Source organism: Lithobates pipiens, unplaced genomic scaffold (genome assembly GCF_037356315.1).
Source record: "Lithobates pipiens isolate NorthernLeopardFrog02 unplaced genomic scaffold, aLitPip1_a1.2 Scaffold_1, whole genome shotgun sequence".
Classification (NCBI taxonomy): Eukaryota; Metazoa; Chordata; class Amphibia; order Anura; family Ranidae; genus Lithobates; species Lithobates pipiens.
Window position 1 is genome coordinate 218483861 of NW_027507685.1, and position 12323 is coordinate 218496183.

General features: G+C 43.7%; 1 protein-coding gene across 3 annotated transcripts in view; it reads right to left on the reverse strand.

Annotated features, from left to right (window-relative positions):
• Nucleotides 1–12323, reverse strand: part of DPF1 (double PHD fingers 1) — a 226873-nt gene that overhangs the window by 89338 nt on the left and 125212 nt on the right. For all 3 annotated transcript variants that reach the window (XM_077482773.1, XM_077482782.1, XM_077482764.1), the window contains exon 4: nt 4825–4952. In XM_077482773.1, the coding sequence (XP_077338899.1) occupies nt 4825–4952 (128 nt within the window). The remainder of the gene's footprint in view (nt 1–4824; nt 4953–12323) is intronic.

Sequence of the window (12323 nt, forward strand, 5' to 3'; positions counted from 1 at the left end):
AAAATACACTATTACTCCCACTGACAGCAACAATGGGTCACTATTTTCCCACAAACACCAATGATGGGGCACTATTCCTCCCACTAATACCTATGATGGGACATTATTCCTCTAACTGACACCAACAATGGGACACTATTCCTTCCACTGATACCAATGATGGGACACTATTTCTCCCACTAACACCCTCCCACTGACACCAATGATGGGACACTATTTCTCCCACTAACACCCTCCCACTGACACCAATGATGGGACACTATTTCTCCCACTAACACCCTCCCACTGACACCAATGATGGGACACTATTTCTCCCACTAACACCAAGGAGGAGACACTATTTCTCCCACAGACACCAATGATGGGACACTATTCCTTCCACAGACACCAATGATGGGACACTATTTCTCCCACTAACACCAAGGATGAGACACTATTTCTCCCACAGACACCAATGATGGGACACTATTTCTCCCACAGACACCAGCGATGGGGCACTATTTCTCCCACTGACACCAATAATGGGGAACCATTCCTCCCACTGATACAATGGGTCGCTATTCGCCCTATTAACACCAATGATGGGGTACTATTCCTCCAACTGATACAATGGGTCACTAATTTTCCTGTTAAAACAAATGATGGGGCACTGTTTACTTTCACTGATACTCAGGCATTTTCTACTCCCACTGGTCATAGTCTGGCCCCCCTAAAGCCTAAAGTAAACATGCCCTTTTTATAGAAAGTTTTGAGAGCCCTGCTCTAGTAAAATCTCTATAGTTGCTGGCAAGGGCCTGACCACATTTCAGGAAACTTGTTGAAGGTGTTTATATGTCTTTAAATGAATAACAGATGTCAACCTTATGAAAAACTGGTCTTCAGATGCATCTGTTGTACATGGGCACCTCGACCAATAATCATTTCCCTCCAGCACCTCCATTTGCATTTACACCTTGACACCCAGACTGTTGTGTGTAGGGTCGCCCAGATCACCCCACCAAGCATAGAGTGTGACCACATCTGCCCAGAGACAGCTATATTCCTTGCAGCTCTTCTATCAGAATGTCTGACCCCTTGACAGGTGTTCAGGAACCTCCTAGATGTGAGCACAACAATTCTCACTTTCCCTGACTGCTATTTGCAACGCTACTGTATATTTGGACATTTCTCTAAATACTACACCATAAAGATCTCTCCTGCGGCTTTTTAACTCTTTAACTGCTCCCTCCATACATATGGAACTACTCTAACCTTACAAATCAAACAACATTGTGACAAAGTATTGATGTGGTCTCCACTGAGCTTTTTACGTGTTACCCTGAGCTTAGCATTGATGCTAGCGGCCTATATCACACTGATAATATTGAATTATGGCAGCACTGGGGGGCCAGCAGGCCCCTAATATGTCCTCTTTACTGTGGTTGTCAGGAGCAGTTTTTTTCTTACCCCTTACAACTAAGAAACTCTTTCTATTAGACAGTTATCCGTAGCTAGGTGTCCTTTTATATCCACACCCAAAAACAAATTATTTACTTGGTTAAGGGTTATGTTGCCCACTAATTATTAGCGCAATTTACATCAGTAGTTACTGGGATCCTTTTATGGTTATCTTTACATTAGTGGTCAGTGATTAGGTGCCCTTTTTTGCCTTTTCCCTCTAAGAAGAAGTCACTTGTTGGTCCGCATTCACTCATAGACAGATGCCAGGACTGAACAGTCTCCAGTATGTGGCGCAGTGTGGTGCTGGCACATTGGTTTAGAGAAGTTCAGATTCCTGCCGGTGTACAGCAAAGGCTGCTCTGCCTTTGCACCTCTGGAAGCTATGCTGGCTCTCTAGGTCTATATCAATTCACAGACAAGAAGTACGCACATCCAAAGCCAAACTCAGGAGGACACGTTAAACTAAGAGCGCCAATGAACAAAGCAAAGAGTAGGTGAGGATTTTTTTATGTTCTCACCAGGCCCATCTGCCCCCTGAGCCTTTTAAAGTGCAGAGCAGCTATTTTCCAATTTCTGAGTAGTGCCGTTCCTCTGAACCAGTTCTACCTTACCTACAAACGAGATGGAAGTTGCACATGACAGAATAATGTGACAGAGGGCAAGAGTTTGCCCAGAAACATTGACAAAGACCTGAATGTGGTTCTAGCTATAAATCCTTAACTTAAAGTGGTTGTTAACCTCAGACATGAAATATGAATGAAGCATATCCTTCTATAGTTTGTACTTGTCCCAATAAAGAGCACCAAGTGTAATTTTTTGTCTGCTGTTTTGTCCCTCTGCTATCAGCATGAATCACTTCTGACAAGTTTTTCTGACACCAAGAGAAAAAAGGTGACAGGGGAGGGAGCTCCAGCTGATTGACGGCCTCAACTCCGTTCCTGTGTGTTGCGTGAAGGGGGTGTGTCCCTCCCATCCAATCAGCTCTCAGAGTTCTCCTCACCGAGCTCTGCAGAGTATAACTTCAGCTCTCCACCCCCTTATTTTGACAGCTCAGACAAGTTTTATAAATTCTGGACTGTAGATGTAGAGATCAGAAGACTGCAGATAAACAAGTAAAACTTATGCAGGAGGATTTGTTAAATGATGCAGATGCCTCTCCTCGACCATGGGTGCTCGCTAAGGAGCCCGTCCAGGGGAACAGTTCAACACCAGCTTCCTACCAATGACGTCACTTTGCAAGATCTTTGTTCAGCCACAAACAGCAGACAGGATGTCCCCGTCAAGGGACCACCTCTCCTTGAGGTGATTCACCCTATTGGGCTTATTCATAATGAATTATGAATGAATGAATTATGAATATCAAGGAGGTGTGGCCCCTGGACAAGGACATCTTATATACTGTTTGTGGCTGAATAAAGATTTTACAAACAAATTAAAATGGTAGTAAACTCTCCTTTTTTTATTTTTACCTAAGGTATACCTATAATAAAGCTTACCTGTAGGTTAAATGAATATTTCCTAGACGTGTACCTATTAGGAGATATTCTAGTAAGCAGCAGCCGGTGACATCACCAGCGCATGAGCTTTGAAGGAATGGCATACCCTTGCCAGTCCCTCAGAGCTCCGTGCCACAGCCGTGATTCCTGTGCCAATGTGAACTCATTATGGCTCAGTCACTCAAGTGGCTGTAGCCTGTGAAGCACCGGAATGGAAACCAGGTGAAGATGGAAGCTCTATTAACAATGATAGTGTGCCACTGAAGGGCTTATTTTTAAGGTTAGTCTTTCATATTATGCTAGTATGCAACACATACTAGCATACTATGGCTTTACCTTGCAGGGAGAGGTTTTTTTTTTTGGTCATCCTGAACGTTTACAACCGATTTACGTCATCAGTGTGTGCCTGGTATTGAGCTGTTTCCCTACAGAACTGTCATCAGATTTGCAGAATGAATGTAGGGGTCAAAACATGTTATATAGCAATGTTTTCACAACGTGAAATGGGTTCCACTGCTGGAAGTTTCTCTCTGGCTTTAGGTGAAACATTGCAAGGCTCAGGATTTGAATTGGCTGCACGAAAAGATAGTTAATGGGAACATGGTAAAACAGTGTGTGGCATTATAGTAGACCAGACTTTTTCAACCAGGGTGCCCAGGCATCCTGGGGTGCCTTGAGGTTTCTTTAGGGGTGCCATGGAAAAATGGCTAAAAATTGCCCCAAAATTGTATACAAACTAGTGGGTGGATTAAACCTGCCTTTTAATTGCACAAAGCCACAGGCTTTCATTGTACACCATTATAATTTTCTAGCTGCCAACCTCCTAACGACCAATGACATCATCAGTTGATAAGGAAGATGCCAGTTACATAGTTAGTAAGGTTGAATAAAGACACCAGTCCATCCTGAGTGAGTGTCTACAATTGTCCCTATCCTTGTACATTGCACACTCACATTGGTCCCTACCCTCAAGGAGCCCACAATCCAAGGTCCCCATTCATATACTAGGGTCAATTTTGGACAGAAGCCAATTAACCTACCTGCATGTCTTTGGAGTGTGGGAGGAAACCAGAGTAAACCCACACAGGTACAGGGAGAACATGCAAACTCCAGGCAGGTAGTGTCGTGGTTGGAATTTGAACCAGTGACTCTTCTTACTGCTAGGTGAGAGTGCTAACCACTATACCACTGTGCCAAACTCCAGGCAGGTAGTGTAGTGGTTGGTTCTCTGACAGTTGCCTGTATATCATCCTTGGTTGACCCTTCCTTGCCTCTTTCCATCAACTTTGGGGTCTCATTAGCTGAGTGATGGAGAAAAATTGAGGGAGAAGAAAAACATTGGAATACTAATTAGTACCAGTTTGCAAAAGTGTGTTTGCTTTGGAAGAACAAATCACCTCTAACTTTGGGTGTCCTACGTGTATTGATGTTGCTGCATTATGCAAAACTTTTAGAAGAGTTTTTACATTTAGAATGGGGTGCCTCGAGATTGTCCATAATTTTAAAGGGTGCCCTGACTGAAAAAAGGTTGAGAAACACTGTAGTAGACATCTTGAAAAAAAAAAAAAACCCCAAAAACATACTAATCGAGAGGTGGCTGTGCAGGCGGATGGTGGAACATGATCATTTTTAATATTGCAGGCAATCCCGAGACAAGTTCGTATAGCACCCAGAGTAAGGTTCTTCCCTACTGTTAATACATGCCTTAGAATAGATTTACTGCCCTGTGTCCATTCTCTGTCCCCTTACTCCACTGTGCTCAGGGCAAATGCCCCTCCTGCCCACACCTTGTCCTGCTCCTGAGTGCAGGTGACACTCATATATTTAAAAAAAACTGATTGTGGTACACAAGTGAACAAAGTTCAAGAAGCTAACATATGACCCTTACCTGACAGTCGCTGACTATCTCCTCCTCTTTCAGTTCCAGCTTCTTGTCCACAGTCTCTGCACACAATAAGGCTTCTAGGACTGGCCCCTCCGGCAAGCTGCTCTCCTTCTTCATAGGCACTTCATAATCTGAGACATAGAAATGGAGTTCAGCTTTCAGAGGCTTCCCAAGAGAATTTACCAGGATTATATTGTAGTTTTTTTACATATTTATATATATACAGTATCTCACAAAAGTAAGTACACATTTTTGTAAATATTTTATTCTATCTTTTCATGAGACAACACTGAAGAAATGACACTTTGCTACAATGTAAAGTAGTGAGTTTACAGCTTGTATAACAGTGTAAATTTGCTGTCCCCTCAAAATTACTCAACACACAGCCATTCATTTCTAAACCGCTGGCAACAAAAATGAGTACACCCCTAAGTGAAAATGTCCAAATAGGGCCCGAAGTGTCAATATTTTGTGTGGCCACCATTATTTTCCAGCACTGCCTTAACCCTCTTGGGCATGGAGTTCACCAGAGCTTCACAGGTTGCCACTGGAGTCCTCTTCCCCTCCTCCATGATGACATCACGGAGCTGGTGGATGTTAGAGACCTTGCGATCCTCCACCTTCCGTTTGAGGATGTCCCACAGATGCTCAATAGGGTTTAGGTCTGGAGACATGCTTGGCCAGTCCATCACCTTTACCCTCAGCTTCTTTAGCAAGGCAGTGGTCATCTTGGAGGTGTGTTTGGAGTTATTATCATGTTGGAATACTGCCCTGCAGCCCAGTCTCCAAAGGAAGGAGATCATGCTCTGCTTCAGTAGGTCACAGTACATGTGGGCATTCATGGCTCCCTCAATGAATTGTAGCTCGCCAGTGCCGGCAGCACTCATGCAGCCCCAGGCCATGACACTCTCACCACCATGCTTGCCTGTAGGCAAGACACACTTGTCTTTGTACTCCTCACCTGGTTGTCGCCACACACACTTCACATCATCTGAACCAAATAAGTTTATCTTGGTCTCATCAGACCACAGGACATGGTTCCAGTAATCCATGTCCTTAGTCTGCTTGTCTTTAGAAAACTGTTTGTGGGCTTTCCTGTGCATCATCTTGATGAACATCTTCCTTCTGGGACGACAGCCATGCAGATCAATTTGATGCAGTGTGCGGTGTATGGTCTGAGCACTGACAGGCTGACCTTCCACCCCTTCAACCTCTGAAGCAATGCTGGCAGCACTCATATGTCTATTTCCCAAAGACAACCTCTGGATATGATCAGATGAGGCTGAAATTTATACACAGAAGGGAATGTGTCTGAGCAGTGTCTCCTCTCCCTCCCTCCCTCCTTAGGGCCCTGCCAGTTGGCCCGTGTGCACAATCAAAAGTGGGCCCCCAGGAAAGCTAGGAAAAATAATGCACGTAAAACGTGGGTGTGATTTATTCATGCTAATTACACAGGGAGGGGTGCAGGGCACATTACATGAGGCAGGGTGCAAGGCACATTACATGAGGCGGGGTGATGGGCACACTATATGGGAGGGGTAAAGGGCACATAATATGGGGAGGGGTGCTGGGCACATTACACAGGGAGGGGTGCAGGGCATATTACATGGGGAGGGGTGCAGGGCCCATTATATGGGGAGGGGTGCTGGGCACATTACACGGGGAGGGGTGCAGGGCATATTACATGGAGAGGGGTGCAGGGCATATTACATGGGGTAGGTGCAGGGCATATTATATAGGCAAAAGATAAAAGGTAGCTGCTGAACAGTGTAGAAGTAAATTGTGCATCCCATTGGAATGTTGCTGATTAGCTGTGTCTGTGTCAGGGGAGAGGGCAGAAAATGGGATCGGCAGAGAGATAGGATGGTCCCCCTATTAGCCTGGGTTCACACTGATGCGAATTTACAGCGGGTTTGATGCGTTTAGGAACACACAGATTTGCAAGTCATGTAAAAAGCATAGTATTCCATGACTTTGGTTCACATCTATGCGCTGCGAATTTGGTGCGAGAAAAAAAAAAGGTTCCTGTGCACATGACTGCAGATGCGATGCAAAATTCCTATAGTGCAGTGCGAATTTTATCTTAATAGGTTTCAATTGAACTTGCAGTAAACTTGCAGCACACAGTTCACATCTCTGCGAATTGTTCACTGTCTGCCTCCTGAAATTTACGGTAAAATCGCGGTAAATCCGTGGTAAATTTGAGGTAAAATCGCTGTAAGTTCACACCTGTCTGCCTCAAAATGCACGGCAAATTTGCACCTCACACAGGACAAAAAAAAAATGGATCAAATTCGCAGTACATCGCATCGCAGTAGTGTAACCTAGGCGTAAGGTCCCTTTCACACTTGTGCGACTTGTCCTGCAGAGGGAGTACAGGGGTGAAGGACTGTCTGCAGGGAGACTAACCCAGTACAATCAGTGGGACTGAAAATAGCAGATTGCAGAGACAGAGGGGAGATATATCAGAGGGACAGTGAATGGAGAAGAATCTGGAGGGAGTGGGATGGGAAACAAAGTTACAGAGAAACAGAACAAGTGGAGCCAGACAGAGCACAGCTAACATCAGAGCAGAGCCATGCTGCGAGAGAATGACAAGAGGAATGGACTGTAGTTTAGTGGCTGCAAATGTGCTTGTCAGCTGCCCGGGCCCCCTTATCAGCAGCCATGTGTACACTGTATACTCACTGCTGTCCTCTCCTCTCTGCACTGCACTGACCGCGAGGAAGCCAGGCTCCGCCCTCTGACCACCCCTCCCACTATGAATAAACGCCAGAACAAGGCATGAAACGCGTTATATTTTTATCCTGTTTTTCCATATTTGATATGAGACTGCATTTGGATTTTATTGACCAATAAAGATACCATTTCTCTGAAGTGCGGCCATCCAGCAACTTATTTTTATTTTCCTCCCACTAATTAGAGTACAGCAGCACTGGGTCTGTAGCACAGCCTGGCAGGGGCGCTGTGTGTCTCCCATTTATGGGGATGCTGAGCTGGCACCGGCAGCCCCAGGCGAAGCTGCAGCACCTCGGAATCTCTTCCATGTGTGGAGTTTAGGTCAGCACACAGTGGGCCCCCCAATCCTCGGAGGCCCGTGTGCAATGCACACTCTGCACACATGGGTGATACGCCACTGGCTCTGCCAAGGTTTCAATCAAAGTCAGAATTTTGTAAAAGAAAACAGTCTGAAGTGCTGTCATTTGGTTAATTCATAGTGCTCTGGGTGGGTTTCGTCACACCTTAATCAGTCTTTCTCAACCTTTTCAACACAGAGGAACCCTTTAAATAACTTTCTGATCTCAGGGAACCCCTTCTAAAAATGACTATGTCTACAACTCATGATACATTCATGCGATGGTCAGTAGGAAGAATGCTCCTTACACTTGTGGTCATTGGGAATAATCCCTTCTTATGGCGCCTACATACGACCAGTTTTCCCGACAGAATAAACTCTGAAGGTTTTTCCGACAGAGTTCCACTGAAACTGTCGTGCATACACACGATCACACCATAGTCTGATCGTTAAGAACGCGGTGACGTACAGCATGTACGACGGGACTAGAAAAAGGAAGTTCAATATCCAGTAGCCAATAGCCTTCATTTCGTACTTGCTTCAGAGCATGCGTTGTTTTTGGTACGTCGGAACAGCATACAGACGAGCAGTTTTCCCGATAGGAACTGGTTCAGTCGGAAATATTAAATTTTTTATTTTTAGGTCCGTCAGAATTTTCGTTAAAAAAAAGTCAGATGAGGCATACACACGATCTGAATATACAATAAAAAGCTTCCGTCTGACTTTTTCTGACGAACATTCCGCGCGTGTGTACGCTGCATTACAGATAACTAAAAATATCAATGGTGTCAGTGGGAACTTATCTAAGAGGCAAACATTGCACATGTTTAAGGAACCTCTAGTAACCTCTGGAGGAACCCTAGACTTCCATGGAACCCTGCCTTAGATGTTTTGCATGCAAAGCAAATTTCATGTGTTCAGGTATGTGTGTGTGTGGCAAATACAAATGTAGTTATAAAACCATTGTTTCCTCTAACAGGACTTTAAGAATAACCAAGATTTCAATGTGTAAAAAGACAAGCTTTATTACAAATCCATAACATATACAATAGTTAAAACTATTGTAACACCACTTCTACTATTTCATGTACAGTATGTGCATAATGTGCATTTGAACGCATAATGTGCATAAAAGTGGTACTCCCAGAACTGGTTTATACTGTACAATCCTAGTAGTTCTTATTGACAGCTTAGTCCATATACTGGGAAAACTGACGCGTTTCAAATCTTTATGTTTCATCTATCTTCTTCAGGGATAGTCTACCACTCTGAAATTAAATAAAAAAAACACACGCTTGAAGATAGGCTTACATTCTTCGAAATCTCTATTGGATCTATCCATACTCATTATTCAACACTTACTGCATATGTTCATATGACATCTTTTGTATAAAACCAAATGTATGCCTCAACTATGTCCCTCTGGATGACCAGCTGCGGTTTTGTGCCACAAAAGGATGTTTGGTTTTATACAAAAGATGTAATTTGAGCATGTGCAGTAAGTGTTGAATAATAAGTATGGATAGATCCAATGAGGATTTAGAAGAATGTATGTTTTTTAATAAATTTCCGAGTGGTACACTATCCCTGAAGAAAATAGATGAAAGATAAAGATTTTAAACGCGTCACATTTCCCAGTATACGGACTAAGCTGTCAATCAGAACTACTAGGACTGTACAGTATAAATCAGTTCTGGGAATACCACTTTGATAGGATATGCACATTATGCAATATGCACCTATATGAAATAACAGAAATGTTGTTACCATTGGTTTTAGCTATTGTATATTTTATGGATTTGTAATAAAGCTTGTCTTTTTATACATTGAAAGCTCGGTTGCCCTTAAAGTCCCATTAGAGGAAAGATGGTTTTGGCAACACAAATGTGGTTTTCCTTCAAAGAGTCACTCCAGCTATAAAAGGAAGAAAAAACTTAGAATTTTTACAGATCACAGGTTACTTTTTTGGTGTAGGCCTTTGGTTCTGTCAGATGGATATGTAGTAGTTGGCAATAGGTCCATATACTCTGTGTGGTTGTATCCTCCAGAAGTACAAACCAGCTATAGGAATGAATGAAGTCATAGAATGCGTGTGCATTGGACGTAGGGTCCAGCTGTGACTTTTGCTGAGCCAAGGCTGTGCCAGGCACAGCCAGACACTGGGGATCTTTGGAGTAGGGCTGAAGGTGAGTATTTTTCTCAGTGATAGCGAAGAGGGGGGAGCTGTAAAACTTCATCAAAGTTGCCTTTTAAATGTTAAGGTCCAGTTCACACCTATGCGAATTTGATGCAGTTTTGACATTTTAAAATACGTTCATTTGAATGAGGCTGGTTCACGTATGTGCGTTGCATTCGCACTCCGCATTGCCCAAAAAACGTGTGCAGAAGCATTCCGTTGTGAACAGGATAAAATCCTGATGTAAACCTGACCTGATACTGATGCAATCCTAACCTGGTCCTGATCAAAAACTGACATGAAACGCTGAACAACTACTTTGTCAATTAGCTGTGTAAACGGAGCTTCAATTCGCACTGCACATGTGTGTACCCAGCCTCAGTGTTGGGGGCATTGTTAAAAGCTAAATTTAGGGGTTAGGTGAAAAATGTGTGAAAATTCTGAGTTTTTTCTGATAAATAGACCTCAGTTCTTTGTGCCAGAATCATTGCACCATTAAACTACCAATGTAAGGCTCTTCAAACCAAAATAAATGTATGACTTTTCCGGTGTTGATGGACTATTTTACTACTAAAATGTTATATAACACTATAATATACATATACATATACATATACATATAATATAAAATAATATTTATTTAATTGATCCTACAAATCAGCCTTTCTTAAACTCTTTACCCCAGAAGAACCTTTCAAATACTTTTCAGGTTTCAGGGAATCCTTGCAAAAATTGATTCAGTAGGAAGAATACCCCTTTCATTGGTGGCTGGTAGGAAGATGTTCTCCATACAGTGGTGGTCAGAATGCAACCATTACAGACAGCAAGAAAGATCACTGAGTTCATGCATCTGACTTTGCCAAGTGGTGTTGGTCCTGGAACTATGTTGGCACCAATTAATCAACCAAAGCTTGAGGAACCCCTAGCAACTTCTAAGAACCCTAGGTTTCCACTAAACCCTGGTTGAGAGTGGCTGCTCCAAATTATTTGCATAACTTCTCTCCAAACAATTTTTTTTTTAAAAATGAGGTAAAAAAAGCATCAGAAGGTTTACCAATCACTCTTTTCACAATAATTCCATATGGTGTGCATAATTGGGGATGTAGCAGTGGTCTGCCTATGGCACATGTGTCAAACACAAGGCTTGCGGCCAAATCTTGCCTGCTATGTCACTTTATGTGACCCTCACACTTCTCCTGCAGCTGCAGTACCCCCACATCTCCGCCCCCGCCTTGTCTCAGTAGTTGGCATCAAAGAGGAGGACTTCTCTGTGCAGCCCCCCCGGAGAGAGTTGTCCCTGCCTCTCCGTCTTACTTGGTGACAGACAGGAGGACAAAACTCCCCCTACAGATCCTGGCTCTCACTGTGAAGCAGCAGCACCCCCTTTTCTCTGCCTCCCCTGGTCTCGGCATTCAGTAGACTCCAGCAGCTGACTCCAGCCCTCCTCTGGTCCTCCTTCAGACCCTGCACTTTCTGCTTCCAAGCTTCGCCCCCAGCTTCTTCCCAACAACAGCACAAGGTAAGGGTGGGGGACTCCTGACTTATAAAGGTAGGGGGGGCTCCTGGCATCTGGGGGGGCGGGGTGCTCTGGATATCTGCTTATAATCATTATGAGAATTACACAATTCTATGCCAGTTAAAAACGTGGATATCAAGTTTGAGCGGAAGACAGCGCTGGACTGGCGCTGCTCAAGGCTGCTTAATGGCAAGTTACTTTGTATAAAAGGTATAGAAGGAATTGCTTCCAATGGGTTGTATCCCAATTGTAAGTGGTAAGCCATAGACTTCATTGGGGTCTGCTACATTTCTGATAACAATGGAGGTGTTACCGCAGTGAACACAGGGGAGTGGAGAGGAACGCCCGGTGTCCAAAAAGAAGGTCTCACTTAATTCATTTTATAGTTATTTATTGGAGATAAAAGTAAACAAGAAGAGCCAACGTGTTTTTGGAGCATTGCCTCCCCCTTCTCCAGGGCTGTATTTCTTGGAGAATGGTTAAATTTTGAGAGGGTTATATTCGATCAGCAGCTCGGCAGTAACCGGCGTTGTGGAGCAGACAGCCAAGCTAGTATCATCCAGAAGAAACGTTATTGGAGACTGTCCAGACAGAACACCATGACAGCACCATGTTCTATCTGAGCAGTCTCCAATGAAAATTCCTTGTGGATGATGCCAACAGGCTTGTGTCATCTGCTACAGGAGTGGAAGGGTCTTTGTGCCTGTCTGTACCTGTTCTTCACAGCTTAAGCC